This window comes from Marmota monax, unplaced genomic scaffold (assembly GCF_021218885.2).
Source record: "Marmota monax isolate L192 unplaced genomic scaffold, Marmota_monax_Labrador192_F-V1.1 WCK01_AAM20220418_F8-fsc00020, whole genome shotgun sequence".
NCBI classification, from domain to species: Eukaryota; Metazoa; Chordata; class Mammalia; order Rodentia; family Sciuridae; genus Marmota; species Marmota monax.
The window spans coordinates 8,779,910-8,792,224 of record NW_026692912.1 but is presented as its reverse complement, the minus strand read 5'-3'; the positions used below and the strand labels follow the sequence as shown (position 1 = coordinate 8,792,224).

At 37.1% G+C, this 12,315-nt stretch overlaps 1 protein-coding gene across 1 annotated transcript; it reads left to right on the top strand.

The window, feature by feature from the left end:
* The first annotated feature begins 8,779 nt into the window (after positions 1-8,779).
* LOC124097258 (ras-related protein Rap-1A) lies at positions 8,780-10,150 on the top strand. The gene has a single exon (XM_046451664.2). The coding sequence runs from the start codon at positions 8,869-8,871 to the stop codon at positions 9,421-9,423; it is 555 nt and encodes a 184-aa protein (XP_046307620.1). The 5' UTR covers positions 8,780-8,868; the 3' UTR covers positions 9,424-10,150.
* Positions 10,151-12,315: the final 2,165 nt, after the last annotated feature.

Below are 12,315 nucleotides of genomic sequence, written 5' to 3'. Positions count from 1 at the left end.
ACTAGGGATAACAGGAACATATCTCAACACTGTAAAAGCTATCTATGCTAAGCCCCAGGCCAACATCATTCTAAATGGAGAAAAATTGAAAGCATTCCCTCTAAAAACTGGAACAAGACAGGGAGGCCCTCTTTCACCACTTCTATTTTATATAGTTCTTGAAACACTGGCCAGAGCAATTAGACAGACAAAAGAAATTAAATAAAAATAAAATAAATTAAATTAATACAGATAGGAAAAGAAGAACTCAATTAGAACTATTTGCTATGATTTTATACCTAGAAGACCCAAAAAATTCCACTAGAAAACTTCTAGAACTAGTAAATGAATTCAGCAAAGTAGCAAGATACAAGATCAACACCCATAAATCAAAGGCATTTCTGTATATCAGTGAAAAATCCTCAGAAAGGAAAACGAAGAGAACTACCTCATTTAAAATAACCTCAAAAAAAATAAAAATACTTGGGAATCAACAAAAGAGGTGAAAGACCTCTACTATGAAAACTACAGAACATTAAAGAAAGAAATTAAAGAAGACCTTAGAAGATGGAAAGATCTCCCTTGTTCTTGGATAGGCACAATTAATATTGTCAAAATGACCATACTACTAAAATTATTATACAGATTTAATGTAATTCCAATCAAAATCCCAATGACATTCCTCATAGAAAAAGCAGTCATTAAATTCACCTGGAAAGATAAAAGACCCATAATAGATAAAGTAATCCTTAGCAAGAAGAGTGAAGCAGATGGCATCACTACACCAGACCTTAAACAATATGACAGAGCAATAGTAACAAAAACAGCATAGTATTGGCACCAAAATTGACTGGTAAACCAATGGTACAGAATAGAGGACACAGAGTCTAACTCACATAATTACAATTATCTTATATTGGACAAAGGCGCCAAAAACATACATTGAAGAAAAGATATCCTCTTCAACAAACAGTGCTGGAAATCCATATGCAACAAAATGAAATTAAACTCCTATCTGTCACCATGCACAAAACTCAACTCAAAATGGACCAAGGACCTAGGAATTAAACCAGAGACCCTGCTTCTAATAGAAGAAAAAGTAGACCTAAATCTCCATCATATCAGATTAGGCCCCTACTTCCTTAATAAGACTCCTGTAGCACAAGAATTAAAATCAAGAATTAATAAATGGGATGGATTCAAACTAAAAACTTCTTAGTAAAAGAAACAATCAGTGAGGTGAATAGGGAATCTATATTTCGGGAGCAAATTTTTACCACTTGCACATCAGATAAAGCACTAATCTCTAGGGTATATAAAGAACTCAAAAAGCTAAACACCAAAAAAAAAAATAACCCAATCAATAAATGGGCCAAGGAACTGAACAGACACTTCTCAGAAGAGGACATACAATAATCAACAAATATATGAAAAAATGTTCAACATCTCTAGTAATTAGAGAAGTGAAAATCAGAATGACAGCTATTAAGTATATAAACAGCAATTAGTGTTGGTGGGGAAAACAGCCAATATGGAAATCAGTATGGAGATTCTTTGGAAAACTTGGAATAGAACCACCATTTGACCCAGCTATCTCTCTCCTTGGTCTATACCCAAAGGACTGAAAAATAGCATACTACCGGGACACAGTCACGTCAATGTTTATTGCAGCACAATTCACAATAGCAAAACTGTGGAACCAACCTAGATGCCCATTAATAGATGAATGGATTAAAAAAAATGTGGCATACATCACAATGGAATTTTACTCAGCTTTTACGAATAAAATCATGGCATTTGCAGGTAAATGGATAGAGTTGGAGAATAATGCTAAGTAAAGTTAGCCAATCCCCAAAATCCAAATACTGAATGTTTTCTCTGATATAAGGAGGCTGATTCATAGTGGGGTTGAGAGGGGAAGCATGGGAAGATTAAATAAACTCTAGATAGGGCAAAGGGGAGAGAGGGGAAGGGAGGGGGCAAGGGGTGTAAAAAATATGGTGGAATGAGATGCACATCATTATCCCAAGTACATATATGAAGACACAAATGGTGTGAACATACTTTGTATACAACCAGAGATATGAAAAAGTGTGCTTTATATGTGTAATGAATTATAATGCATTATAATGTATTCTGCTGTCATATGTAACAAATGAGAATAAAAAATTTAAATTTTTTTAAATAAATTTAAAAAATTAAAAAAGATTAAAAAATGAGAATAAAAAATTTAAATTTTTTTAAAATAAATTTTAAAAATTAAAAAAGATTCCTATAAAATCAATTAAGAAGACACATAATCCCGATCATCCATGTGTCCAATAAGTTAATGATTTGAACAGGACTTCTGTTTTTCTGAAGTAAGTTCATGATTCCCTGATAGTACAAATCATTAGTCATCAGGGAAATGAAAATTAAAGCCACAGCAAGATGGAACTACACATCCATCAAATGCTACCATTACCAAGTGTTACTAACACACGAAGTGCTGTTAATGCTAAGTGTTTGTTGGAGAGGAGGTAAGCCTCTGGAAACATGTTGCTGGAGAAGTGAAAGCGGTAAGACCACTTTGGAAAACTAGCAGTATCCACTAAAGCAAGACATATGCCCACCTCACGATCAAACCATTCTGCACCCAGGCGTATTTCTAGAGGAAATCAGGCAGGGCACCAAAGGAGGAGGAAGACGTTTGGAGCAGCTGTATTCCCAGGAGTCCCTAAGGGAAAACAACTCAAATGTCCACCAACAGAAAAGTGGATAAAGAAATAGTGGTGTATTCATACAATGCAATAGCAGGCAGTGACAAGAGAGAAAAACCACTTCTCTACACAGGGAAAGGAATCAACCTCAAGAACATTTTTTACTCCACAGAAGCCGGACAAAATAGTCCACGCCATTTGATGAACAGAATTCTATAATGTTTAGAACAACTAATCTGTGCTGATAGAAGTCAGACTAGAGTTTACCTTGTGGGAGTAAATATTGACTGGGAAGGGGTGTGGAGGAAAATTCCAGGTGATAGAAATATTTTATATCTGCTCTGGTTGGTGATTACGCAGGCATACACATCCAGAAATACACATTGAGCTGTTCACTAAAGATTCGGACATTTTTACCCCAATAAAAACACTAAATTTTCAACTACTTTTAAAACACACAAAATACACCCATTATTATTTTGTTTCTCCCTCAAAGACAATTTTTATTAGTTATTTGATTTCCCCCTGTTTCCTATACTTACACATTTTTATCTTTCTTTTTTTCTCTCTACTTATCAATTTCCCTACTATATTTTATTACACCCAAGTCTTTGTTCATTTTAAAATGCACCCTTAATAAATAAAATGAAAATGCCACTGTCAATTAAACTATAACACATTGTATGTTATAAGGTACATGTTGATATATGAATATACCACAGTGACTCTCACCTTTATATATATATCCACAAAACACTAATTTGAAAAAAACTACAAGTAAATAGCAGAAATATCAGTGGTATAGAGGGAGGGACATAGGGGGGAGAGGAGGGGAGGGAAAGAGGAAGTGCCAGGGACTAAATGAGAACATATTATTTTCCATACTTTTTTAACTATATCAAAATGAATCCTAATGTTCTATGTATCTAAAAAGACCTAATAAAAAACTACAAAAAATAAGATATATGTTGATTTCAGAGACATAAAAATATGACCAACGCATGTCTTAGACTTGATGAAGTATAGTATCTCTTTATACTATATACACACACAGATATAAATACATATATCTATGTATATATGACATCTCTCTACATATGTAGATATATAATAATATGCATGTTCTTTTACCAAAAATGCAACTGCTATTCATATTTATAGTGATCATATATATTCACATTATATATACACTGTGTGTGTATGTGTGCATCCACACTTACATTTCTTAATGATATAGCAAAAGCATCCTTTTATGTCAATACTATGGCTCTGTCATTAGTGGTGTTGTATAATCATTATTGCTCATTCATTTAAATAACTATCTAGCATTTTTTTTTGCTATCCCAACAATACTGCAGCCAACATACCTAAAAATATAGCATTCTGCACTTAAAATACAGTAAGAATTTTTTGTAGTTTAATTTCTAGAAGTGGAATTAATCATCAGTGATATGAGCATTTAAAATTGTAACAGATGTCACAAATGAACCTCCACAAACTTTGAACCAATTCAATACATTTCCAATAGTGTAAAGTTGTATCCTTTCCCACACCTTCACCAGACTGGATGCTACCAATCTCTAATATTTTTGCTAATCAAAGGTGGAGTCCTATTAAACTGGAACTTAGTTTGTTCTTTGTTCTAGTTTCTTAGGTAGCTATGAAACTTTTTATAGTATATTAGTGAGAGTAACAATAAACTTACTACATAAAGCCACAGGAAAATAAGCTTCAAATTTTTATTATTGTTTAGCTTATGTATCCTTGAGAGTGTTTTACATGAAATATTTGTGCATTATGAAATTCGCTATTACTTTTCTTTTTCATAACACTGATAATACTGAAGTTCTATAAAAATAATCTTGGTTTTGGAAGCAATCTTACTGAAATTTAAAAAAATTGTATCTGAAAATGTTTAATACTTAACCATTTTTCTCTTTTTAGTGAAGAATGAAAGAGAGCAATCTTCCCTTTTAAAAAAGAAGCACTATAAGATATATATGATTAATATCACTTTGATACTTATGTACTATTTATTGACTTGTTTTTGCTTTTGTTTTAAAACTGATCTAGCATTTTCAGTCCTTTTCTCATGTCCTGGCATGTCAATTTAATTTTTATCCTTTAAAAAATTAAAGCTGCTGCATAAAAGAGAGAGAGACAGAGAGGTGGAGGACGATGCTGCATTGACATTTTATTGGCCTGTCTAAGATGACTTAATCACACATCCATGTGAGGAATTGCTAGCACTAATATGAACTGAACCCCAGAAACAATGTGACATGGGTTAAATACATTTTCACACAAGCCACTGACCGTGTTGCCGAGATGACTTCTGCTTTGCAAATTGGCTGGAACTAGCCAAGTTTTGTACAGAAATTCATTGCCCTGGGACTACCTGTTCTGTCCATAGCCCATGTGGAGGGAAATGGCTGTAGGCAGATTCTTAGGCATAGGAAGCCTCCTCCTGTACCCAAGTCATTCCCACCCGGCTTTACGAGGATCTACCAGGGAGATGGGTTACCCTGATCGCTACTATAGACTGGCCAGTTCCATGAGTTAAATGGACTTGCAACTTCCAGATGGAAAATGGCGAGTAGGTTGAACTTGTGTCCTCTGGTGGCTTTATACATCCCTACTCTAACCCATCCCATCCTCCACCAACCCTTCCACTAGCCCCTGAAATCCTGCCCTGGGGTTAGCAAGCACCCTCAAATGGCCCATCGTCTGTTGATAGTTATTTTTATATTCTTTGCCATGGTTGAAACCTGGCTGTTCTCGGAGACACCACTTCTCCTTTCACCCTCTCAGGAGGAAGGTGTTTTGTTCTCTTCAACTCCGCAGTTGCGCGGTCTTGAGGTGGGATCAGGGTCCTCCTTGCACCCACTTCTTCTTCCTCATTCCTCCCCCGGCTCTTGCACTGCATAGTTTCTTGCACACTCACACCCTCTCCTTGTTGCTGAGATCTCCTGACTTCCTGACCACTCCGTCCAGCCTGGAAGACCTAAGCTCTGCCTCCGTTTTCCCCTTCACCCTAACCACCCTCAGTAGTCCCAACCTGCGTGTGAGGAATCATCCAGCGCGCGGGTCTCTCCCCCCACCCCACTGTCTCAGCTACGCCTCCCAGGGTCACACGCCTGATCCTCTCGTCAACAGAAGCCACTCATCGGTGACACTTCGGCTTCGACTCCCACTCCCTGGCTACCCCCCCCCCATTCCAGATCTCATGCTCCAGAAGAGCCCCACCTCTCCCACCACCAACCTCTGACCTCATCCTGCAGTCACCCATTTCTTACCATCCCTTGGTCTCCCCTGACTTTGCTTCTGCTGCCTCCTAGATTTCATGCACAGTCCTTGTAAAGAGCTCCTGGTAAATCCCCTCAACTCCTGCATTCATATCCCCCCAACCATGCTCCTGAGCCCACACCAGCACCACACCTCCCTTCTCTGAGCTATCCCCAAGCAGCTGTGTGACGCCAGAGAAACTAGTCACACAACTGAAACGATGAGTTTCATGTCACCGCCTCAGTCCAAGGACCAGTGGGCTTGCCCAGAGAGCTGGCCGGCTTCTTCTTACAGGTGCGCTCTTCCACTCACTGAGGGAATAACTTCTCCCCCCTGTCGCTCCCACACACCCTCCTCCACCTGCAGAAGTTTCAGCGGCTGACCCTGCCTCATACTTGAGAAAAATAGAACCAAACTGCCAACTCTCACTACCCATGCTCAAACCCACAGTATCTGTACCCATTTCCTCCTTTTTTACATGTATTTTTTAAAGACATGCAAATTTATTAAGGCGTCTCCTTCTTTTTCCGCTGCTGGGGTAGAGGGAGTGTCCTCAGCTTAATAAAACCATCCTCCTCTTAGGCTTGGAATCCCATTCCATGGATCCATCTCTGCCTTCTGAAGGACCCCTGCCTTCTTAGTTATGTTCTTTCCACAACAAAATCAATCTCCTCCATCCTTCCTAAATCATTCCCATCAGCAAGCAAACATGCTAAAGCACCTACATTCCCCAGATGGGCCAATCTGGACCCCCTCCTGCCAGTGTCCACACCATTGCTCTATCCTCTGCTCATAGCCAAACTGCCCAAGAGTCATTCATACACGATAGTTCCGAGTCCTCACTTCTCCTTACTGCTTTTTTATTTACTAGAGTATGTTATTCTAGAACTTTTTAAAATACAGAGAAATAATTGGATAGTCATCTACATATGTATTTTCAATAAATTTAAAGGATAAACATAAAAAGCATAGCAGAGGTGGCCACCCTGGTGGGGACAGTAGAGTACAAGTAGAAGTGTGAGACCCAGAGGAGTTCGGGTCACCTCTTGCTCTCAATACCCTCTACCCTGGCCCCCACTCCCACCATTTAACAAAAACTTCTCCTAATATCATCAGTTAATGGACTCTACGTTTCTAAATCCTTTTTTATCCAATCTCTTAGCATTTGCCATAGCTGACCACTCATTCCCTGCCCATGTTTCTCTCTCAGTGTCTATGACACCACAGTCATCTGGCTTGTCCCTCCCACCTCACTGGGACCTTTCTCAGTGATGTAACTGTGTCCTCAGCATCACTGATCACAATAGCCACATGAGGAATAATCAGCATCCTGCTCCCTCCAGTCCTCTCACTTAAGGTTCTTAGAAGGATTTTTCTCTTCTCTCTACACTCTGCCCCTCCACTAGCTCTTTGATGACCCTAGCTTCAAGTGCCAAGTGTGTGCCATAAGCACAAAATCTCTCTCTCCAGTCCAGACAGCTCCTCTGAGCTCTGTTCTTCTAAATTCAACTATTTCTTGGGAGACTTCAACACACCTCTCTCACCACTGGACAGATCTTCCAAACAAAAGTTGAATAAAGAAACTATAGAACTCAATAATACAATTAATAACCTAGACTTAATTGACATATATAGAATATACCACCCAACATCAAGCAGTTACACTTTTTATCTCTGCTCCTTTATAATGTCTGAGAGTTGCCCTGTGACATAATATATGATCTATTTTTGAGAAGGATCCATGTGCTGCTGAGAAAATAATCAAAGAGGAAAAACAAACCATGTTAAGTAACATAAATAAACAAATATGGCTGGAAGAACAATCCATATCTCAATAATAACCCTAAATGTTAATGGCTTAAACTCACCAATTAAGAGACACAGGCTAGTAGAGTGGATCAAAAAAAAAAGATCCAACTTTGTATTATATGTGAAAGGATAAGAGGCGATATAGGCAAGTCCCCATTGCAAAAGCACCATACTAAGATGATTAGGCATCCCTTACACTCTGAAAGATGCCTTTCCTAATTTGACTATGAGACCTTTGAGGATAATATACCTTTTGTTTTCCTGATTTCTTGAGTAAACTATTTAGCTCATTTATTTCTTCTTTTTGTTTTCTTCTTATTTAGAACTGAAAATAATATAGGATCTCAGTTTTTTTTTGTTTTGATATCATATTATTCTACTACCAATATTTACTTTCTATATATTCTGACATTGCCAGTTTGACTTTCTCCTTGACACAAAAAGATTTTTAAATGATAATTTATAATTTTTGTCTTTTCAATTTCTAAGTGGTTTGGGGGTTTCTTTGTTATGACATGTTGTTTTATTGTTTAAATTTACTATATTGGGGTAAAGAATTATGGCCTATAAAAGTTTTATGTGAGAGACATATAATGCAAGACACAAATGTGAGCCACACAGGTAATTTTAAATATTTCTAGCACTCACATTAAAAAAGATAAAATGAAGCAGGTGAAATTAAATTTAATAATACTTTCATTTCACCCCATATAGGCAAAATATTATTTTTCTGAATATTAAGCCATGTAAAGATATTAATGAGATCTTTTTATATTCCTTATTTTGCACTAATTCTTTGAAATAATGTGTATTTTATACTTGCATCCCATCTCAATTCAAACAAACCACATTTCAAATGCTCACTAGCAAGATGTGAATTGTGCCTACCTTATTGGACAGACAGGTCAAAATTATTGTTCTTTGAAGAAATTATTAGGCTTAAACTATAGTAAAGTTCCATTCTATGAGCGCTTTAAAAATCATTTTTTTTTTGGAGCCGGAGCCAGAGCCACGGCCGAGAGGAGGGAGGAGGAGGAGGAGGTGGTGGAGGAGGCGCCGGACCCGGGGGATTGTCAGTATTTAAACAGACCACATCATGCGTGAGTACAAGCTAGTGGTCCTTGGTTCGGGAGGCGTGGGGAAGTCTGCTCTGACAGTTCAGTTTGTTCAGGGAATTTTTGTTGAAAAATATGACCCGACGATAGAGGATTCCTACAGAAAGCAAGTTGAAGTAGATTGCCAACAGTGTATGCTGGAAATCCTGGACACAGCAGGAACAGAGCAGTTTACAGCGATGAGGGATTTATATATGAAGAATGGCCAAGGATTCGCACTAGTATATTCTATTACAGCTCAGTCCACATTTAATGACTTACAGGACTTGAGGGAACAGATTTTACGGGTTAAGGATACAGAAGATGTTCCAATGATTTTGGTTGGCAATAAATGTGACCTGGAAGATGAGCGAGTAGTTGGCAAAGAACAGGGCCAGAATTTAGCAAGACAGTGGTGTAACTGTGCCTTTTTAGAATCTTCTGCAAAGTCAAAGATCAACGTTAATGAGATATTTTATGACCTGGTCAGACAGATAAATAGAAAAACACCAGTGGAAAAGAAGAAGCCTAAAAAGAAATCATGCCTGCTGCTCTAGACCCAAAGTCAGCAGCAGCTCTGAGCCAGATTACAGGAATGAAGAACTGTTGCCTACTTGGAAAGTGCCAGCATTCCAGACTTCAAAAAATAAATCTGAAGAGGCTTCTCCTGTTTTATATATTATGTGAAGAATTTAGATCTTATGTTGGTTTGCACAAGTTCCCTGAAGAAAAAAAAAAAAATTGCTCTGTGTATATCTCTTGGAAAATAAGACAATAGCATTTCTCCTTTGCAATAGCAGTTATAACAGATGTGAAAATAAATATACTTGACTCTAATACAATTATACAAAAGAGCATGGATGCATTTCAAATGTTAGATATTGCTACTATAATCAAATGATTTCATATTGACCTTTTTATCATGATTCCTCCCTGTTAAGCACTAAAAGTTGAATCATTATACTTTATATCTGTAATGATATAATCAATTATGAAATTTCCCCTCAAACTCATTGCAGCAGATAACTTTTTTGAGTCATTGACTTCATTTTATATTTAAAAAATTATGAGATATCATCTGTCATTATATTCTAATTAAAATTGTTTGTGCATAATGCTTTGGAAAAAATGGGTCTTTTATAGGAAAAACTGGGATAACTGATTTCTATAGCTTTCAAAGCTAAAATATATAATATACTAAACCAACTCTAATATGGCTTCTTGTGTTTTACTGTCAGATTAAATTACAGCTTTTATGGATGATTAAATTTTAGTACATTTTCATTTGGTTTGTGTGTTTTTGTTATTGTTTATAGATTTAAGGACTTTATTTTATAATGACCACATTGTTTTAAATGCGACAGTAGCTCCTTTCTGCCTGGTATCTGCAGAATTCTTGGCTTTAAACTATACTAACTGGTGATTTCTGTAGGAACAGACCTCCTACTTCCTGTTCCAGATAATATTTATTCCTACTATACAGTATAATACATCAGACTACATAGAATAGTTTTGTATATTCTCTCTTGATCTTAAACATTGTATCTTGCTGAATAAAATATCCCACTGTGTATTATTTTTATATGTAAAGAGATAAGTTTAATACTGTATCAGGGTTTAACTTTTACTATTTCAAATCTTCCACAGCTTGTAATTTTATTAAGGATATCCTTTTTGCCATTGTTAATTTGTTGGGTGTGGGTCCACCAATGAAGTGTTATGTAAAAGCTTTCAAACTTGCTTTATAATAGATTAAAGATTTTGAGAGAAGTAAGTGAAAGTTAAAACACATAAAAAGAATGTGTTAATTACTTTTGCTTTGACTATATATGAAGTAGTATAGTAGTAGTAATATGAAAAAGATTACTAAGTTAAAATTTTAGCTGGCTATATAGTGGTGCTTTTCTTTTTCTTCCCAATTATTTCAATTTTTAGAAAAGATGGGGCTTAAGTAGGGCATGGACCCAGGGTGATGTTGCTTATGTGTTCTCCATAAAGAAAGAAAGAAAGCCAACAGCTTGTTAGCCAGTGAAGTACTGGAGAAGGAAAGAAACAAGCTTAGGAAGCCTGTGCCTTGTCCCTGAATATCAAGGAGGAGATCAGTCCTAGAAAGTCTAAATCATTGCTCAGGGATCTAGATACTGTCTCATTGCAACTAGGTGTGAAACAATGTTCATGCCTTGCTGTGATTTTTTTTTCCAGGAGTGTGGTCAGCCCATTAGTTACTGAATTGACATTTAAAAGTCAGCTTTCAAATGTAAGTTCTTTCCAGCCTGAGAAAATGTTAAAAATATTGTTTTTAAAAATTGGAAATTGTATTTTTTGAGTTTCTAATAAACTTAGTTGCCTAATAACAAAAAAAAAATAAATAAATAAAAATAAAAATCATTTTTTGTAGGGTTCGATTTATTCCTGCTAGAAATCTTTTATAAATTGTGTTCATAGCCTCTTTATCTTTATCTTTGTATCCACTGAATCTGCCAAAGTTCCAAAAAGAATAATACATTTTCCTACTGAAATTATGATTCTGTCTCTTTTTTCTTCCTATTTCCTGAAGATTTTGCTTCCTGTACTTCAGTGCTGTGTTCATGAGTGTGTAACCACCTATTCATGGCAGCTGAATCCTCTCGTGTACCACAAGCTCCATCATTACAAAGTGGTCCTTTCTGACTTCTTCCACGACTTTTGCCTGTTGTTTCATATGCAGATATTAATGCTGTGTCCCTCTGCACTTTGGCGGGGTTCTTTGGTCTGTTCACCTCTGCCCAGTCTGATGATTTGAACTTTCCATGTCTCTTCATTTTGAATCTGATCTCTGAATCACTTTAGTGAACTCAGAATGGAATCTGTGAGTGGAGAGACTCTGGCTAAGCAACATCTCTCTTCTACAATCGCAGCATCCATCGAGCCTCTGGGAACCATGGAGCTGCTTAGCGCATTCTCACTGAGTAACCTTCATTTCCTATGCATTTATACCATGCTGGATCCTGAAGATCACCTTCCTACCTATTCTCCTCTCATTTGCAACCCCATCTTTGCTGGTGTTCATCTTATAATGGATTGCACATAAGCTAGGATCAGCTGCCCCAGTACGATAGTCCCACTGTGGACCAATTCAGGAACTTCAGGGCAGGGCAAAACCAACCAATGCCTTGTAAGGTAGGTGGAGATTAGAGGAGGGGATGACTCCTGCTGGGCTGTGCATTGCCTGTTTCAAGTATAGAGGCTTGGCCTTTTATTTATTCAAAAATCATTATTGGTTACACTATACCCCAGGAGTTCTGTTAGCCTTCAAGAGTCCAAAGTTGCCTAAAAATGGACCCCTGCTCCTTAACACTCACAATAGTAGTTCTCACATCTGGCTGGTCATCAATATTGCCTAAAACTGTTTTAAATTATAGATTTCCTGGGTCCACCTCAAGGCGCTGTCAGCTATCCTAACACTGGAA